Source organism: Macrobrachium nipponense, chromosome 29 (assembly GCF_015104395.2).
Source record: "Macrobrachium nipponense isolate FS-2020 chromosome 29, ASM1510439v2, whole genome shotgun sequence".
Classification (NCBI taxonomy): Eukaryota; Metazoa; Arthropoda; class Malacostraca; order Decapoda; family Palaemonidae; genus Macrobrachium; species Macrobrachium nipponense.
Genome location: NC_061092.1, coordinates 21,653,840 through 21,671,339, shown reverse-complemented (window position 1 = coordinate 21,671,339; position 17,500 = coordinate 21,653,840). Strand labels below are relative to the sequence as shown.

General features: G+C 38.2%; 2 protein-coding genes across 3 annotated transcripts in view; one reads left to right on the top strand and one right to left on the bottom strand.

Moving 5' to 3' along the window:
- The window catches only part of LOC135206293 (uncharacterized), a 15,288-nt gene extending 7,224 nt beyond the window's left edge, over positions 1-8,064 (bottom strand). Inside the window, exon 1 of the mRNA XM_064237715.1 lies at positions 7,965-8,064. Coding sequence (XP_064093785.1) covers positions 7,965-8,064 — 100 coding nt within the window. The remainder of the gene's footprint in view (positions 1-7,964) is intronic.
- Positions 1-17,500, top strand: part of LOC135206183 (homeobox protein OTX-like) — a 492,545-nt gene that overhangs the window by 227,184 nt on the left and 247,861 nt on the right. The gene's annotated exons all lie outside the window — the stretch shown is intronic.

Here is a 17,500-nt window from a genome sequence, read left to right as displayed (position 1 = left end):
CAGTTAATATAATGAAGCTTTTGAGAGACAATAAACATGGTACGGCAAACATCACTCGCAGAGCAACCATCGTTTCTGCTTGCTTTTGAAGTCTCAGAACATTTGTGAGTGGTTTTTTGGGAAATGCTCATCATGCAGATGCCAGATGTAACGGAAGTACAAGCGTCAAACATCATAATGTATTTGCTTACTGTGAGACTGAGAGATATGGGGCTAAAACAGTTTTAAATGGTCTGTTGTATATGTCGTTCAAGTCCATGCACCTTGAACACAGAATGCCCAGAGACGAATAGAATTTTAAAAAATGGGAACCCTGGCTTGGAATTTCATGGAACAACGACCACTGAATATATAACAGGTTATTTTATATAGATTTTGGCATTATGCCAAGCACTGGGATAACTAAGGCCATTCAGCGCCGAAACGGAAATTGACAGCAAAAGGTTACAAAGGTGTAACAGGAAGAAAACCTCGCATTTGCACTATGAAACAATGAAACAATTGTTAGGAATATGAGCGGAGTTACGGTAAAATAACAGGTTGTTGCATGAACAGCTCAGCGTGTACTGGTGCGTGCTTCCGCATTACTTAATTGTTGAACGCACGCACGATTACCATTATTCTTGAAGTATTTGTTCTTTTCCTCATGGAGCAACTTTCGCTCGGCAGTATTGATAAACCAAAGGTGTTTAAAAAATCAAACCAGGCTTAGATATTGAAAAGGTGGTTGTGGAAAATTTGCCGAATTTTGGTACCGAAAGAATTATTCCCAGATCTTGAATGATCTCGGCTGAAACATGCTGTATTTTTCTGGAGGCCTAAAGACTGCGAAACTACGAAATATGGCGGAAAGCTATTAGAGATCGCCTGGTTTACAACTCTCTTATGAGCCAGACACAGTAGATATTGGTTGAAATATGGACAGGTCATTCATTCATTGAGAAACAGCTTTCACTTCCGTTTAGAAAACAACATACCATCTTAGAGAAACAGTGGTGTAACGCCAAAAAGCTGAGCTAATCAATTCTGTGGAGGAGGGAACGACATGGATATGTCTCAAAATTGCTGACTTGAATCATTTTTTAATCTTTATGACTGAAGTGAACCCGTAAGATAAGGTGCGGATACCTGGTATGCATCTCTAACACATATATATAGCACTGATCGATCTGCAACGACGAAATCTCCGTAGAAAATCTCATCCGAGACATTTGATAATCATGTCATCAAGGAAATATTTCATCAATTGCAAGCAGAACAATGTGCACCAGAATGCAGAAATTGCGTTTCATGTATGATGGAAATTGAGTCTGGGGTCTAAGGTAATGTTTCCAATCCAATGGGAAAAGCAATGAAGATGAAAACAGAGACAATTAAGCCATTTCATGATCGACAAAGGTTCAGAAATGAGGTCAGAAAATGTAGTTTTTGTAACCGTGCAGAGGCAAATGTGCAGATTTTCCTTCATGCTGCAACTGAGTGATACAATTCCTTTACCATTCTTTTACAGTTAAAACCGTTGACAAAACACATTTTCGTAACCACAGCTGTCATGCTTAAAGTCTTAAATATAGGGGTAACTTGACCAAGAGATTAAAAATTAGTGGTAGCTTCAGTCATTGCACCGGAGAAATCGTGGACTCCATTCCCTCGTGCTTTCAGCTGGTGAAAATGGAAATTGAAAAGCATAGAGACGTCATAAGCAGCACTGAAAAGGCAGACAAAATGAACATTTACGGGAATATAAGCATTGCCATGATTGCTCGAGCGCCAAACCTTTCTGACCGGAGATGGACAAAAGATGACTATACTATTTTCTCCCATCTGTCCACCTGCCTGTGGTGTTTGCGTATGGTAACACTGCATCCCGGGCTTTAGTTAGTTACGCTATGTGTTAGTTTTAGGTAAATAAAAGGATATCTGGGTGTACATTTGTAACTGAAAAGTGTTTTAATAATTTACTGTATGCGAATTACACCGTTAATATTCGAAATAGGATATTATTATAATTGTTGAATGTAAGCTGAATGTAACTATCTAAAGCCCGGGACGCAGTGTTACCATACGAAAACATCACAGGCGGATGGACAGATGGAATAAAACCGAGTACAGACGTGAAAAAACTTCCAGATTCTCTCGTGGATGTCACAGTATATTGGAAGGAGTTGACCGAGTGTGGCTTCAAAAGGAACGTCATCGCTGGAAACAAAGTTGTTACGAAAATTGAGGGTGGAAACACTTCATGTTCCCAGATTGTGGTGATGGTTTAAAGCGTTAGGTTGGTAAAGGCACCAGAGCATCTTGGAAATCTGCTGCCTCTTTTGAATTCCTAATGGCTTGAAAGTTTTTCTTTTCGTGACTGTTTTCGGAGAATTCAAGTCTGTTATTCTGTTTATTACTATGATAATTTCATTTATGTTTACTCTAATACTGAGAAATAAGAATATTTTTTTGCTTATTACCAGGATTATTTCATTTATTTACCCTAATACCTGAGAAATAAGATTATGAGAGCAAATATTTTTCATGCTATACAATAGGTTCCACCACATTGATTTGGAGTCACCTTCTACATACGGTGTCAAATTTGGTAATGATTATTTCATACCTTGGGCGAAATTTCTTCAGACTCTCTCTCTCTCTCTCTCTCTCTCTCTCTCTCTCTCTCTCTCTCTCTCTCCAACCCTTCCCTTGTTACGTAGCGGTGAGCTGTTCCTCCGTAATTCTCCCACGCATCGAGATTGAAGAGAACAGCCTCGAAGTGATACCTGATATCCCCCGAATGACGTCCGTCTTGTACGTTTTCCAAGCCGCCAGAAGGTTGGCGTCAGCAACGCTTTATTTCGCCCTGTTCAGCTTAGCTGACGGAGAGCTGTTGCAAGGGTTTGCAATATACAGTACATGACCGTCTTCGCTTGTACGCGCGGGTATGGGGTGGACACAACCTATGTATGATGATTTTTTTAACCATAAGAATCTCTTCTCTCTCTCTCTCTCTCTCTCTCTCTCTCTCTTCTCTCTCTCTCTCTCTCTGTTTATACCGAGAGAGAGAGAGAGAGAGAGAGAGAGGAGAGGAGAGAGAGAGAGGACACGCATGATATTAAAGTTTAATTTACTTTTGTAAGTGTCAGTCCCTCCTGGTGTGGTCCCTACGCTTGACCTATGACCTTTTTCCGGTTGTGTTCCCTGACCCGACGACCTTGAAAAGAAAACCAGGAGAAAAGCTTAAAGACAACAGTGTCATCCCGTCATTAATAACGTCGTGGACAGCATGACTAAAGACTTCGGTAAGAAGTGAACTAATGCAGCAGCGTAAATATGCCAATTGAGTTATTATTCAAAGTACGGAGAATTGACCCGTTGTTTTCCATACTTGGATTATTCTTTTTGCACTTCTATTTGTTTCTTTCTTATTTGCTTACTGGTACCTTTCCTCTGTCGATTGAGGTTAGACTTTCTCACCATTCCCTTTCAGCCTTATGAGTTCGAAAACTGCCGCAAAAAAAAAAAGGTACTGACGATTGTATTGTTTAAAACAACTAATTTCCTATTCACTATCTTTTGTATTTTAGATATATTGTTGTAAATGAAAAGATTAATGTTTTTCGATGTAAGCGTGTTTATGCTAGGACTCTGAGGTGATATGTTTCCTTCTTGTTGAGAGCTCAAAATTTGAAGATTGTGAGCCTCCTAACACAAGAGGAAAAAACTAATTTCTCATATGTATGCTTGTGCTGCAAAAGTGTTTTTTTTTTATAAGAAAAGACACATTATTATTTATATTCAGTGTCCGAAGACTTTTGTTCGAGAATTCGCGATTGTTAATCTTTTATAGAGTATATTTCCATCCCACGCCTACAAGAGCAAGTTCACCGCATGCGTTAAAGCAGATATCAGTCTTGGTAAAGCCCTTCCCTGGGCTAGAGCTCTTGGAGTGTTTATAGTTATCTGCCAAGTTTAAAGAAAGAATAAAGTGTTTTTTTTTTCTTTTAGGGAAAAAGTTTCAAAAAACCTAAAGGAACAGGTTGCCTAGTCAGGGACGATTCTCTTCTGCACCATTAATGCGCATCCTTTGGCTGTTGAAATCTTTTCTGCCATCCGATGTTTTCAGTGGCAGCTCCCTTCGAGAAAGACATCTAATTAGTGGTTCTCTAAGACAGAAAAGGCTATGATGCGAAATGAGGCAGCCAATAGCACTTCCCGACGGGTGTCTCTATGTGTAATTGAATAGATGCCCATTACCGGTCGATGCGAGATGTATTGTTGCAGAGCAAAACGTTGAGGAATGAAAGGAGAGGAAGATAGTTAGTGAGTTTGCTTTTATGTGGGTGGCCGTGGGAGAAGCCGTGTGTGTGTGTGTGTGTTCGTGTGTGTGTGTGTGTGCAGCGAGGGTGGCGAGGTTGAACATGCGTCTGTGCATGTGCCCAAGGTGAGGGGAATGACCAATGCTCTTTAATCCAGCGATATACTGGTTGCATGCCTCGCTCATGTTTTCATGACTTAGGCAACCAAGTAGAGCTTATGCAGCGAAGCACCAATCAGAGGCCCTTGTGTCTGACGTCATCAATGGCGCCGACCAATAGCGTAGCGCAACACGGTTATGACGTTGTGTGACGAATCCGTGACGTTTTGATGACGCAAGTGTGACGTTTTCATGACATGTCAATGACGTTTCGGTGACATTTCCATGACGTGGTAATGACGTCATGACGCCGAGAAGCCCCTTTTGGTTAGGGCCTTGTTTTATCGTACCGAAAGACAGTAAAGGAGATGGAACCGAGGCGAATTGCCACTACTGCCCTCCTCCCCCTCCCCCTCCTCCTCCTCCTCCTCCACCACCTCCTCCCACTTTCCTTCTTCTTCTTCTTCCCTCGTTACCTATTTCTCTCATCATACTTTCTCAGTCCCTTAACAGACCATTCCCTTCGTCTATGTTCGTATGGTCACTTACACAGAATATTCACAACTGTGGTTCTTCTCGATATCCAGCTCTGATTTCTTCTTAGTCCTCTTTTGATATTCCGTTTACTGACCTAGATATCCCTAATCCTTACAGTCTAATGTCTAGACATTAGGGAAACTACTAGTAGTCGCCCTTTTTATTTATCTTGTATCTCGACATTAGGGGATTCTAGATGTGTCCTTCCTCTTCTCTATCTAGTGTCTAGACATTAGGGATTCTAGTGCTCCCTTTTTCTGTTTTATCTAGACAACAGTGAATCTAGTTGTCGCTTCTTTTCCACTTTTGGTTTAGATACTAGGAAATGTAAATATCGCCTCTTGTTTAAACATTAGAGAATCTAGGTGTAGGTGGGAAATCTAGAAGCCACTTCCGTTCTTGGTCTCGTGTCTACGTTTTATGAGTTGTACCTAAACGTTGGTGGATCTTTAAATCGCTTCATTTTTCTGTTTGGTTTCTAGAAACTGGAGCCAAATTCATCACGGACTTCGGTTTCATAACTTTGTTGAGTATGAAGGTCGTTAGGTTTTATTTTATTTATTAATTAATACCACAAACCTTTTCGGTTTTATGAAAATGAAAATCACATCGCAGCAAACTACGTTGATTGGTAGATTCCAGTGAGCATTTGCTTGCTATTTGAGAAAATCACTGCAACATATGTGAGTGTTCATTTCCTCCATGGAAATGACACCTACACGTAGACAGTTACGCAATGAACACAGGCAAGGGTGGGAATAAAAAGTCGGAATGGGGTGCATATGTGATGAAATCAACAAGGTTTAATATATGAAGGAAGTTTCTGTATATTTGATAAAGAAGAGAAAAGCGCAGTTGGTATAAATCATGCAAATGAAGGAAAAAGTTGACGTATCAAATTAAATGGGAATACAATCCACAATGATGTAAACTCCTTCTGTAGTTTTATGAAATATATATATCTTGTACAGCAACTTATAGCTTTCGACCGTCAGCTGTGGTCTTGTTCACAAAAAAAAAAATACCTATAATTTGCTGTACAAGAAATATACATTTTATAAAACTACAGAAGGATTTTAAATCATTTTGGATTGTATCGCCATATATGTATGTATATATATATATATATATATATATATATATATATATATATATATATATATATATATATATTATATATATATATATATATAGATATATATATATATATATATATATATATATATATATTATATATATATATATATATGTAGTATCAATGACAACCAATTTATTACATCCTCACAGAAGGTTTGTCAATAAAACATTGAACCCTGTTATATACGTCGCTTTACCTTCACCCACCACAGGGATGCAGGTACTTTTCTAATATCTTTGCTTGCTTTTTGCAGAGAACGATTTTTCATCTACAAAAAGTCGTGTTAAACTTTTCTTTCCTGAAAGTTCGCTGACTTACATTATTCTTTTTTACTTTGCTTTTACTTAATGTAGCGCCAAATCCTCAGCAGAAAAGATAATAATTTATTCACGGGAAAAATGAACATTCAGGATTGCAAAGAAGGTCATTAGTCTGGCGTGGGTGTATAATCTAGCTCCCGTAGTGTAATGGAAAATCATTTTTCACACTAAAAGCTCGCCATTCATTCATGATATTCTACACTGAAGTGAATGAGTCTCGTGACATTATTTCAGCTTCAATAAGTTTGTGACTTAGATTCCGCGTTTTTTTTTTCCACACGCCAACATATGCTGTGTTTCAGGATATACTTGGAGGATGTTACCCGACTTTTTGAATTGTAAAAATACAGCAATATATATAATATGTATGTATATATATATATATATATATAATATAATATATAATATATATATATACTATTTATATATAATGTATATATATAACATATATATATGTGTATAATACAATACAAATACATACACACAATATTTTATATAAATATGTATATATATATATATATATATATATACTACACACATACATACATACGGGGTGTCCATAAAGTCCCAGTACCATTACAATCATTTATTGCTTGTAATGGTACTGGGACTTTACGGACACCATATATAGATATATATATATATATATATATATATATATATATATATATAATACTATATATGTTTGTGTGTGTGTGTATGTATGTTTGTGTTCGTGTATATTCCACGTAATGTGTGTGTGTACATACGTAAAACATTAAACTGTCGCAAGGATTTATGGACGAATATTACTGTCTCAAAGAAAACTGATTTTATCAATGTGAATATTTGAATTAAACTGTCAAAAGAATCTACAGTCAATAAGATTATTTCGCCAGAAAACCAATATTTCTCCACATTATTTCTGGAGACTGGAGAGACACTCATCTTTAACCCCATCTTGGTTTTTAAACGCAAAATGGCTCGGTGCATTTGATCATTTATTGTGTCTGAACAGTTTCGAAACCCATTGGAGATATTATTATGGTGTACAGTGGCCCAGAAATTAATTTTGAAACTAATGGATTCGAAACTTTTCCATAAGTTTCTTTTTCGTACGACTGAAAATATGTGACTGATGGAAGTCTGACCGGAAAAAGTTTGTATAAAGTGTAGTCTGTAATTTCGATCATAATAACTACTATCAACAATTCGACGGAAAGAAGAGTTATTCTAGAGGTCTTAAAAGTTAGAAAATTCGTGATTTTCTTACACCTTTTTACATAGTAGATAAATATTAATACCGATGGAAGACATCTTTCATTGTTTTTTTTTTTTCATAACTTTGATCTTAGATGTGTTCCTAATTCACGCACAAGTTATGAGTGATTTTAGATACTAAGTGAATGCTGTGTTTGCGTATGTTCTCACACACACACACACGTATGTATCTGTGTATGTATGCATGCTTTTATGTATTATTTGCTTATGCTTCAATATTATTTTCCTACAACAATCAACCACTAATCTGTGGTTCTGGTCTCGGAAGCCTCGCCTTAAAGATGTGGTTTTCAGTCTTGAGTCTCACATGCTGCACCGAGCGGGGCTGGGTGGCGGGTGTTGGGGGCGGGGGCGTCCTGATGAGGTGGGGTGAGGACAGGATCGAAAGCCCAAGGCCGCACAGGCATCACCCGAACAAGGTCGATCGTCCTCTCTCTCTCTCTCTCTCTCTCTCTCTCTCTCTCTCTCTCTCTCTCTTTCAGTATCATGCGTCCCTCTGAAATTCTGTGAAATAGTCCCCATTTTCCCTAAGGCAGATCGGGGCGTTAGCATATATTTTTTCCTTTACAGACTGCCACTATCTCTCTCTCTCTCTCTCTCTCTCTCTCTCTCTCTCTCTCTTTCCTGGAGGAGGGAAGGCTTGCTAGGTCCTTGCTTAAAGTACCACCGTATGGAAAATGCATCTCTTCATTTGCGAGTCTGACGGTAGCTTTGCCTTTCTATCTTCGGTTTCAACGCCATGACATCATGTCATTCACGGATGGAGGGAAGTATCAGAGTTATATTAGGGCTTTCGCCTTACAAGGCCTTCTGTATGGTCTATTCCTGGGAGCTGGCTGTTTCTAATCCTTCCAGCCATTAATCTTACAGATAATGTGAATTGGTATGCTAATCTGACGGTAAATGGTTCTCTCTCTCTCTCTCCTCTCTCTCTCTCTCTCTCTCGGTATATACAGAGAGAGAGAGAGAGAGAGAGAGAGAGAGAGAGAGAGAGAGAACTTATGGTTAAAAAAAAATCATGTCTAGATTGTGTCCCCCATACCCCTCTCTCTCTCTCTCTTCTCTCTCTCTCTCTCTCTCTCTCTCTCTCTCTGATATGTGACGCTAGTGAGGCTCCAGATGAATTAACTTGCATCCCTTACTACGATAAGTCATTATTTATTTAGCAGCGATATTTCTGCTTATCGGGTTTGCTTATTAGAAAAAAATAAATAAATTTGACGTTGCTAACATCAGTTAAATTTCAGAAAGTGGGATTGTCGCTTGTGGTAGTGGAAAGGTAATTTTTCGAAAAAATGCTTTTATCCTACAGTGATTGTATATGAGCTCCGATGGCAAAGTCCTTTTCTTAGATTATTTTCAAATTGAGGAATGGCTTGGTTTTAGTATGTATAAGGACTTAAAGAGTCATTGAGAGAGAAAAAAGGTAATTCAGAATTCTATGTCGAATGAGCAAAGCCAGAGCCAAGAGTTGCCAAGGCAGGCAAAGACAGAAACAGAAGAAAGACATGAAATTCACACACACACACACACACACACAGCTGTTGTAAGAAGCCACCCCCAGATGCTTATGCATATTTCCTGGACAGCGTCAAAGGTAATCTTGTGGTGACGACAATCCTTAAACTTTCACCAAGAAAGAACCCGTGAATGAACCGCGTCTTCTGGCAGACATGTGTGACCATAAGCAATGAAAGAGAGAGAGAGAGAGAGAGAGAGAGACTCTCCTGAGAGAGAGAGAGTGAGAGAGAGAGAGAGGAGAGGATACAGTTAACTGGTTGACCTTCACCTTGTTCGAACTTTGGATTAGACTTCTTGGTAATTCACATTCGCTGAGTTTGGCTGTGAATTTTAGCATGTTCGTAACATAAAGCAAAAAATTAAGTCTTTTTTTTTTTGGATATGATAACCAATATATATATTATAATATATTCCTTGATGCCAATTTATAGGGTTGAAATTTTTCTTTCAGTTGCATCTCCATTTACTGAAACATTTATTCAAAACTCAGTGAAGAGTATTTGCATAGATCATGGAGAATTCCAAAACAGAATCAAAATTTAAGAAATATTATCTCATTTTTAAAGAAAACTTGTGCAGACCCTTACAGAATCTAAACCATAATGAACATAGTTTTTAAACGAATTGTTTGTGAATTTCTCTTTTAAAGGCGAAATTTATTCCATTATTTATTTAGGAAAATCTTTACTAATGAAGGGCATAGATACATATATTTATTTGTGTGCTTGTGTGCGCGTTAATTTAAATATGAATGTAAATTATCATGTGTATATATATATATATATTATATATATATATATCTATATATATATATATATATATATATATATATATATATATATTAAGAAATTACGCAAGTGAAAAATTTTACCGTTTTAGTTGAACACTTTTAAAAATTATAACTTTGAGTTAGTTCCATGACGAAACCTTCTTTACTTGGTTTAACAACACAGTATTGAGTTATTTGTCAGTTCATTTGGTCAGCCACCATAGTCCTTTTAAATCTAGGACAAAATGTGATAAAATGAAATATTTTGACAAACTTCAGCTTTGTTAGATGTCTTATTTTACATCATGTTGAGCACCACAAAGTAGCTCGATATATATATATATATATATATATATATATATATATATATATAATATATATATATATATATTGCACATGGTATATTTTGTAGAAATGTCACTATGAAATATTGTACGTATTTGCATTTCAGCGGTTATATGCGTCTGTGGAATTGGAAATCGTCTGATAAAGTTCTTATCTGAAATTGTTCAAAAGACCTGAAGGTCTTAGTGAAAACGATGCAGAATTGACCTTAAAGGAACGTTACCTCTGCGTTAAGAAAAAAATAAATCAATAAATAAAAGCTTCACAGGTAGACGATGAAAAGAACATCTTAGAAAAGTCATTCTGAAGCCCCGTGACAATTGTTAAACTTTACGATTATTCGTTTTTCAAAGAACTTCGAGAAATTTAGTTCTTCAAAGGGTAAAAAAAGGCCTGGGCGTGTAACATCGATTCAGAGAAAAGGCAAAGGAAATATTAAAAGCCGTGAAAGCCTAAATATCTGAAATACCCGAAGGTAGAACAGAAGCGAATAAAAGTCGGTATACGAAGTGCGAAAGAGAACACAACGAAATAATTGGAATAGGACGGCGAAGAAGCGGCGGCGGGGGGAAGGGTCATATACTCGCAACGCCACTACAACTTTAAGGAGAGTCCGTGAATTTTAAAGTGCTGTGTTTGTTACAACTTACATTAGAACCGACACTTTTTTTTTTTTCGGACAAAAACAAAATCACAAAAGACGTCTCTTCGTTTCGTGTGTGTGTGTGTCTGTTTGGCACTGTCGACGCTTTGTGATGTAGGCCCTGTTATTATTTGACATGAGTTTGATGTCATCAGTTTCTGTTTTTGCGTCTTCCTCCCATCAGTTACAGCTGTCTTTTCAGTGCGTCATTTGCTTCTATTTTGTTTTTGTATGTTTTTGTTCAGAAAGTTATACGAGCATTTCAGCTGGTAAAAATGCAGGATGAAAATGTAGACAACATGAGATTCCAGAAGCTTCATTTGTACAGTTTTCAATTATTTTATTATGACTAATCTCTCTCTCTTCTCTCTCTCTCTCTCTCTCTCTCTCTCTCTCTCTCTCTCTCTCTCTCTCTTCATCGATTGCCGAGACTGTGAAGATGAATTTTGTTGGGGAGGGTAAGGCGTTCTCTATATCGTGCGTGTATATTCATGGATAAATTGATGCACGAAAGCGCCCGGATCTGTTTTCATATCAGTAGGCTATTTTGTGAAGTGAAATTTGCTCGGCATCGAGTTATCTGTCATTACCTTTCTTCTAGTTTGTTATGGCACAGTACGCGCTGTCGGAACTGGCCGCGGCTGGTGGAGTTACGACAGTAGCACGGGCAGCTTTGATTTCATTCAGGAACGCTGAAAAATCCGCTATTATCGCATCGCCTCGAACTCTCACTATGCAGTTTGATGAGCCCCAGAACAAGTCATTAGCAGGAAACGACGAGCCTTGTCTTCGATACACGCTGATGTCATGGGTAGGGTGCCAAAGCGTATACCTTTATTTTTACCGAGAGTGTATTAATACTCGGAGGGGGAGGGAGAGGGAGTGAGGGTGAGGAAAGTAAACACACAGATGATTAGGATGAATCATCCCCTGTGATCTCTAGGTGGTGAATGCAGCCCGGCGAAAGCGAAAGAATAAAGAGGCCTTTTGAGAGGAAAAACAATGCCATTAACAGCAACAACAAGGGAGGTCGGGCCGCTTTCCTCCAACACCTCCACCACCACCACCACCACCACCACCTCCCCCGCGATTATAAAGGGGCGCTGGTGTTAATTTATGAACCTCTAGATTTAAACGGCGTCGCTCTAAAGTGGCTCCCTCCTCCTTAAGTGACCTTTATACGCTTTCGTTGGCCGCATTCATAGTGCAAGCACAATGCGGCTTCCCAGGCTTGCTTGGCACTTCTCCCTTGTAATAAACATTATGCCACAACGCCTGACTCTCTGTCCAAGAATTAATTCATCACTGCGCATGGCCGGGCGCCAGAGAGAAAAGTAGCGGGAGACGCAACGCCGCACCAGCAGCAGCGTCGTCGTCTGCCAGCAACGTGACTGACGCCAGATTGGTGATCCCTCCAGGCGCACAGCGGAGGAAACCGCCAGGTTCTTCGGCGCCTGGAATTCCGACCGTCATGAGGCCTCGTACCCGTCGTTTCGACTGGAGGGAATTCGAGGGGGCTTTTCGTCCAATATGACGAAGGACTTTTCGTCCAATGTGACGAAGGACTTTTCGTCTAATATGCCGAAGGACTTTTCGTCCAATAATAGGACTTTTCGTCCAATGTGACGAAGGACTTTTCGTCCAATATGCCGAAGGACTTTTCATCCAATATGCCGAAAGACTTTTCGTCCAATGTGACGAAGGACTTTTCGTCCAATATGCCGAAGGACTTTTCGTCCAATATGCCGAAAGACTTTTCGTCCAATGTGACGAAGGACTTTTCGTCCAATGTGACGAAGGACTTTTCGTCCAATGGGACGAAGGACTTTTCGTCCAATGGGACGAAGGACTTTTCGTCCAATATGCCGAAGGACTTTTCGTCCAATGTGACGAAGGACTTCTCGTCCAATATGCCGTCTTCTGGGAGTCCCCAGAGGTGGAGAAATGCGTAAAATAGCGCTTTAAGAAACAAGCGTTGCGGCCGGTCAAGCTTGTGTGCCGTGCAAAAGGCCATGAGAGATGTCTAAAGGATAGATCACTTGACTCAATAACCCCTCTGGTAGGGCAGTGACCCATGGCATTCGCCGAAGACTTGTGACCTTCTAGGAATTGAGCCCACTCTCTCTCTCTCTCTCTCTCTCTCTCTCTCTCTCTCTCTCTCTCTCTCTGTCGATGTTCTGGTAGTTTGAATCCGACTGTAATAACAACAACTGATCCATATGCCCTTCCGACAACAGCCCTTACCTCTCCACCCAAAGCCCTTTCGCAAATGTTAGAATTGGGTTCATTTGAACACTCTTTGAACACTCTCTTCATCGGATGTTCGTGAGTGATGGTCAGGTGATATTTCGAAGCCATTACTCGCTTTAACATGTAGCAGATGCAACGGGTTTGTGGTCGAGCATGTGCGTGTTTGTATGTGTTTGTATGTGTTAGGGAAGTTGTTTTTATCTGTGCAACACATCCATAGAACGATAAATTCACCAGAAATTCGCTTCAAGACTGATATGGAGATGTGATATCTAATGGTTTTCATAGCTTTTCACTCTGAATTTTAGTCTTGTTTTGAATTTGCTATTTTGCTTCAGTCCTTAGAGGTGGTGTATTTCATTCAATATAATCTGTAAATTTGTAATTTTTTTCCATTCTTGTCCCAAGCCTTTTCCTGTTTGCTGTAGAAACTCTCAGAGTAAACGGGAAAGATTGTCTAAAATCATTCTTTAGCTTTTTTTCTGTATGTTATGCCAATTGCTACTGTGGTCTAGTAATCGCTAGCGAAATCTCCAAATCTGAGTACCATGCCCCCTCAAACTCTGCTCTTTTTTCCTTGGCTGATTACAGTACCATCTCAGCTACCAAAGTCCTTTTAAATCTAGGACAAAATGTGATCAAATGAAATATGTTGACAAACTTCAGCTTCGTTAGATGTCTCACTGAACTTCTATAGAATTGTTTACACGAACTTCCTTTTTATTGAGGGAAATTATATATTCATTGAAGGAAATAATTACACAGATGATAATTTTTTAGAACTACACAGCAAAAAGTTATTGAAAAACATTTTCCCAATTTATTATTTAGTTCAATTAATTGTTCCTTCAATTCATGAAACTAAAATTTTGAAAAAATTATTAAAGCACTTTAATGTTTGCCAAAAAAGGCCTTAAACAATTAATTTTCCCTTCAATTAATGAAACTAATTAAAAAACATTGATTAAAGCACTTTAACTTTTGCTCTAAAAAAGGCTTTAAACACAAAACATTGATTAAAGGAATTTAATGTGTGGATCAGAAAAAAGGCCTTAAACACATATAATATAAAATTGATATTGTGTCCCATCGATTGTAAAATCTTGTGTGAATTACGGAGATGTTTCAATTTCAATATCAGTACTCTTTCAGCTTTTATATATATATGGCCCTATGGGTGTATGCAGACAACTATGAGCAGTACGGTTGTATTTACATTGGTATTTACATATATTTTTCCTCATGGACAGCCATGTATGTATACTGTATATATGAGTGACATACGTACATACATTTTATAAGCATACATACATACACATAATATATATATATGTATATGTATATATTACGCAGTGTGTGTGAAAACCTTGCATGTTTTTCAAAGAGAGACAGGGGTCTAGGGCGAAAAGACACTTGTCATGCTATGAAGTGTCAGATTTACTGCATAATCGGCTACTGTTCCTTAGCGCTGGCTCTGAAGATTGCAATCTTAATATTCCTTCTTGTTCAGTTCTTCAAACAGGTTTTGCGTTTATTCTCCAGCTTTAAATCTTACCTGAACTGACAGATTTCCAAACGTGCTCCACTCGAATCTGCGTCGTAACAAAAGCACTTGGCGTGTTAGTAAACTAAGAGAAGAAACCATTTGATGACTATCCTAAAAGTTATGGGTTACTTCGTGAATTCGAATTTGTTATTTCTTTTATTTAATGAATTTTTGGTTACATTTTTGGACTTTGCATTTTTATCATTTTGATGGGTCATTTCTTTCATTATATTTTATATGAAAAATTCAGTAAGATAACAAACTAAGATGTAGATCAGTATAAAAAAGAATTATTATAAAATGTGAGAATGTTGTTCATCAAATTTTCACCGATAAACAACGAAATTAAATGATCTCTGAAAAGACGGTACCATATCTAAAATGATCATGTTTATGATTCATTCCCACCAACTTAGACTAAGAAATTAATATATGCCTGAGTGTACTCGTATGGAAGTCCTTAACTCTCAAATGCACGAAAGAAGTACAGCTTGTCTGCTTCTGAGAGTTCATCTCGTAAAATCTTGACACAAGTGTTTAGCTCGTAAATTCACGAAATAAATACAGCTGTAGGTCTTCAACTCGTAAATCCTCGAAATGAATATTGCTACCGTACATATAAAACTTTAACTTTTAATTCCCGGAATGAATACTGCTTGAGAACTCGTTATCATTCAGCTCGTATATTCACGAAATGAATATAGCCAGGATGTTTGTAAGATTTCAGGGCATAAATTCGACAATCAGATACGACATGGATACATATAAATTATCAATTCGTAAGATCACAAAATGAATAGATCCCAAGTCTTCTACTCATAAACGTGATTAATGAAAATCAAAATGATTAGCCTTCCATTAATTACTGGTTACAGTTCCTGAACTCAAGGACCGCAGATATTCGAAGAATTAGATTTAGCTTTGCTGGAATCCTCCCTTTGCATTTAGTAATAGGTCATAATATGCAAATGAGTGACGAATTCACGGTAGAGAGAGAGAGAGAGAGAGAGAGAGAGAGAGGAGAGGCTACGTGAACTAAACGCGTTTGTTATTACGATTGTTAGATATGCTGTAATTCTATGGAACGTTTTTCCCGGCAATACATGGCGTGTAATACAATTTTTCTGGCTTGTTTTCGTTGGTAATATTCATGAATCGATTTTGGTGATCAACAATTAAAGACTATCTAGATTTATGACCCTGTGGTAGGGGTGTAAGAATACTACCACTATAGGTCCTGCGTGTCGTAAAAGGCGACTAAAAGGACAGCTGCTGCCTTGCAGTCTTACTTTTGAGTGAAAGGCTAGGCCCACCGCCAATAACTGAGGAAACTGCTGCCTTGCAGGTGGACTTTTTAGTCAAAGCTGGGGCCCACAGCCAATAACTGGTTGATGACAGTAAGGGCATGGGGTCGTGAAAACCCCTTTGCCAAACGATAAACCATGCCTGATGTTTAGAGTATGATGCCTTTGATAGAAGGCAGTGTAGAAGGCGCATATCAGGCAATCGACCCCTTAATGTAGGGATAACGGTGGGAATCAAGAGGAAGAAGAGTTAAGAGTATCTAGAATACGTAGTGTGAGGAACATTGCTGTTAACGCCTATGGAATCTGCCGTCAAGGCTGTTCAACTGTGTTTATAATTCGCTAAATCAGTTAGCACGATCGAAGTTATTTTCTCTCGTTTTGAATATATAAAGTTATCATCTGATGAGGGATGTCGTAAGGGAACATGGAACGAGGTACGTTTGCGAAATTTAAGAACACGTCATCGAGTCCCTGAATCCGACTTCTTGACGTGTATATCTTTATCGTCCTAAGGATTAGTCTCATCTTGTTCTCATGTCCAAATAATGTGAGCTTTCAAGCCGTCACTTTGCTTTGTGTCTATTCTAGTTAAGAATCCAGTAAATACTTTAACTGGCAGCTGATTAGGATAGGCTTCCGAGGGTTAATGTATCACTAATCGAAGCTCACTCATCTTGAAGATGTGAAGGCTGTCGTTGTAAAGTAAACACAAGCATTATTTTACAGTCAGTAACCAGGTCTTATTAATAGGAGGATTGCAGCCTTTGTATATATGTGTCATAAACATTTGTATTGGAATGCTGATATATGATAATAATTGTGCACCGCAAGATTGAAATGAATAAGTAGATAACGGCCCCCTCCTCATCACACTTTGTCACTTAAAAGGAAACTTCAGGAATCTATGATGACGCCAACGTGGCCGTAATTTTTTAAGAAAAGGTCATTAAATTGCGTAGGAACTTGAGAGGAGTTCATTTCGGGACAGCCAGAAAGCTAAGCTGACGTATTTCCAGAGTGTGAATTCATTTATTGAATCTGAACAAGATCTATGAGCCTTGCATCGGAAAACTGGTTTAGATCGAAGGGAACATAACGACAAAAGAGAGGCACAGAATAAAATATTTATCGTTGAATGGTGAAACAGTAGAATGAAAAACTCCTTATCCTTTTAATTTGATCTTACAGGCTCCTTGAGTTGTCTGTTCAAGTACTAGAAAATTAAGCCTCTCAAATATCCATCCATCAATTCTAAATGTCATCTTACACATAGGTACGTATAATAGCGGAGCAAGGCTTCACTCATTTAAATATTTAAGATTGTTTCCTCTAAGTGAAAAATACTCTCACGTTCCTCAGAGCTAATAAGTCAGTTTTAAGAGTTAAAAGGTCAAACAAAATTTTTTTCCGAAAATTTGCTAGCATTTTTCAGTTCTCCGAAAACCTTAACCATGAATTAATA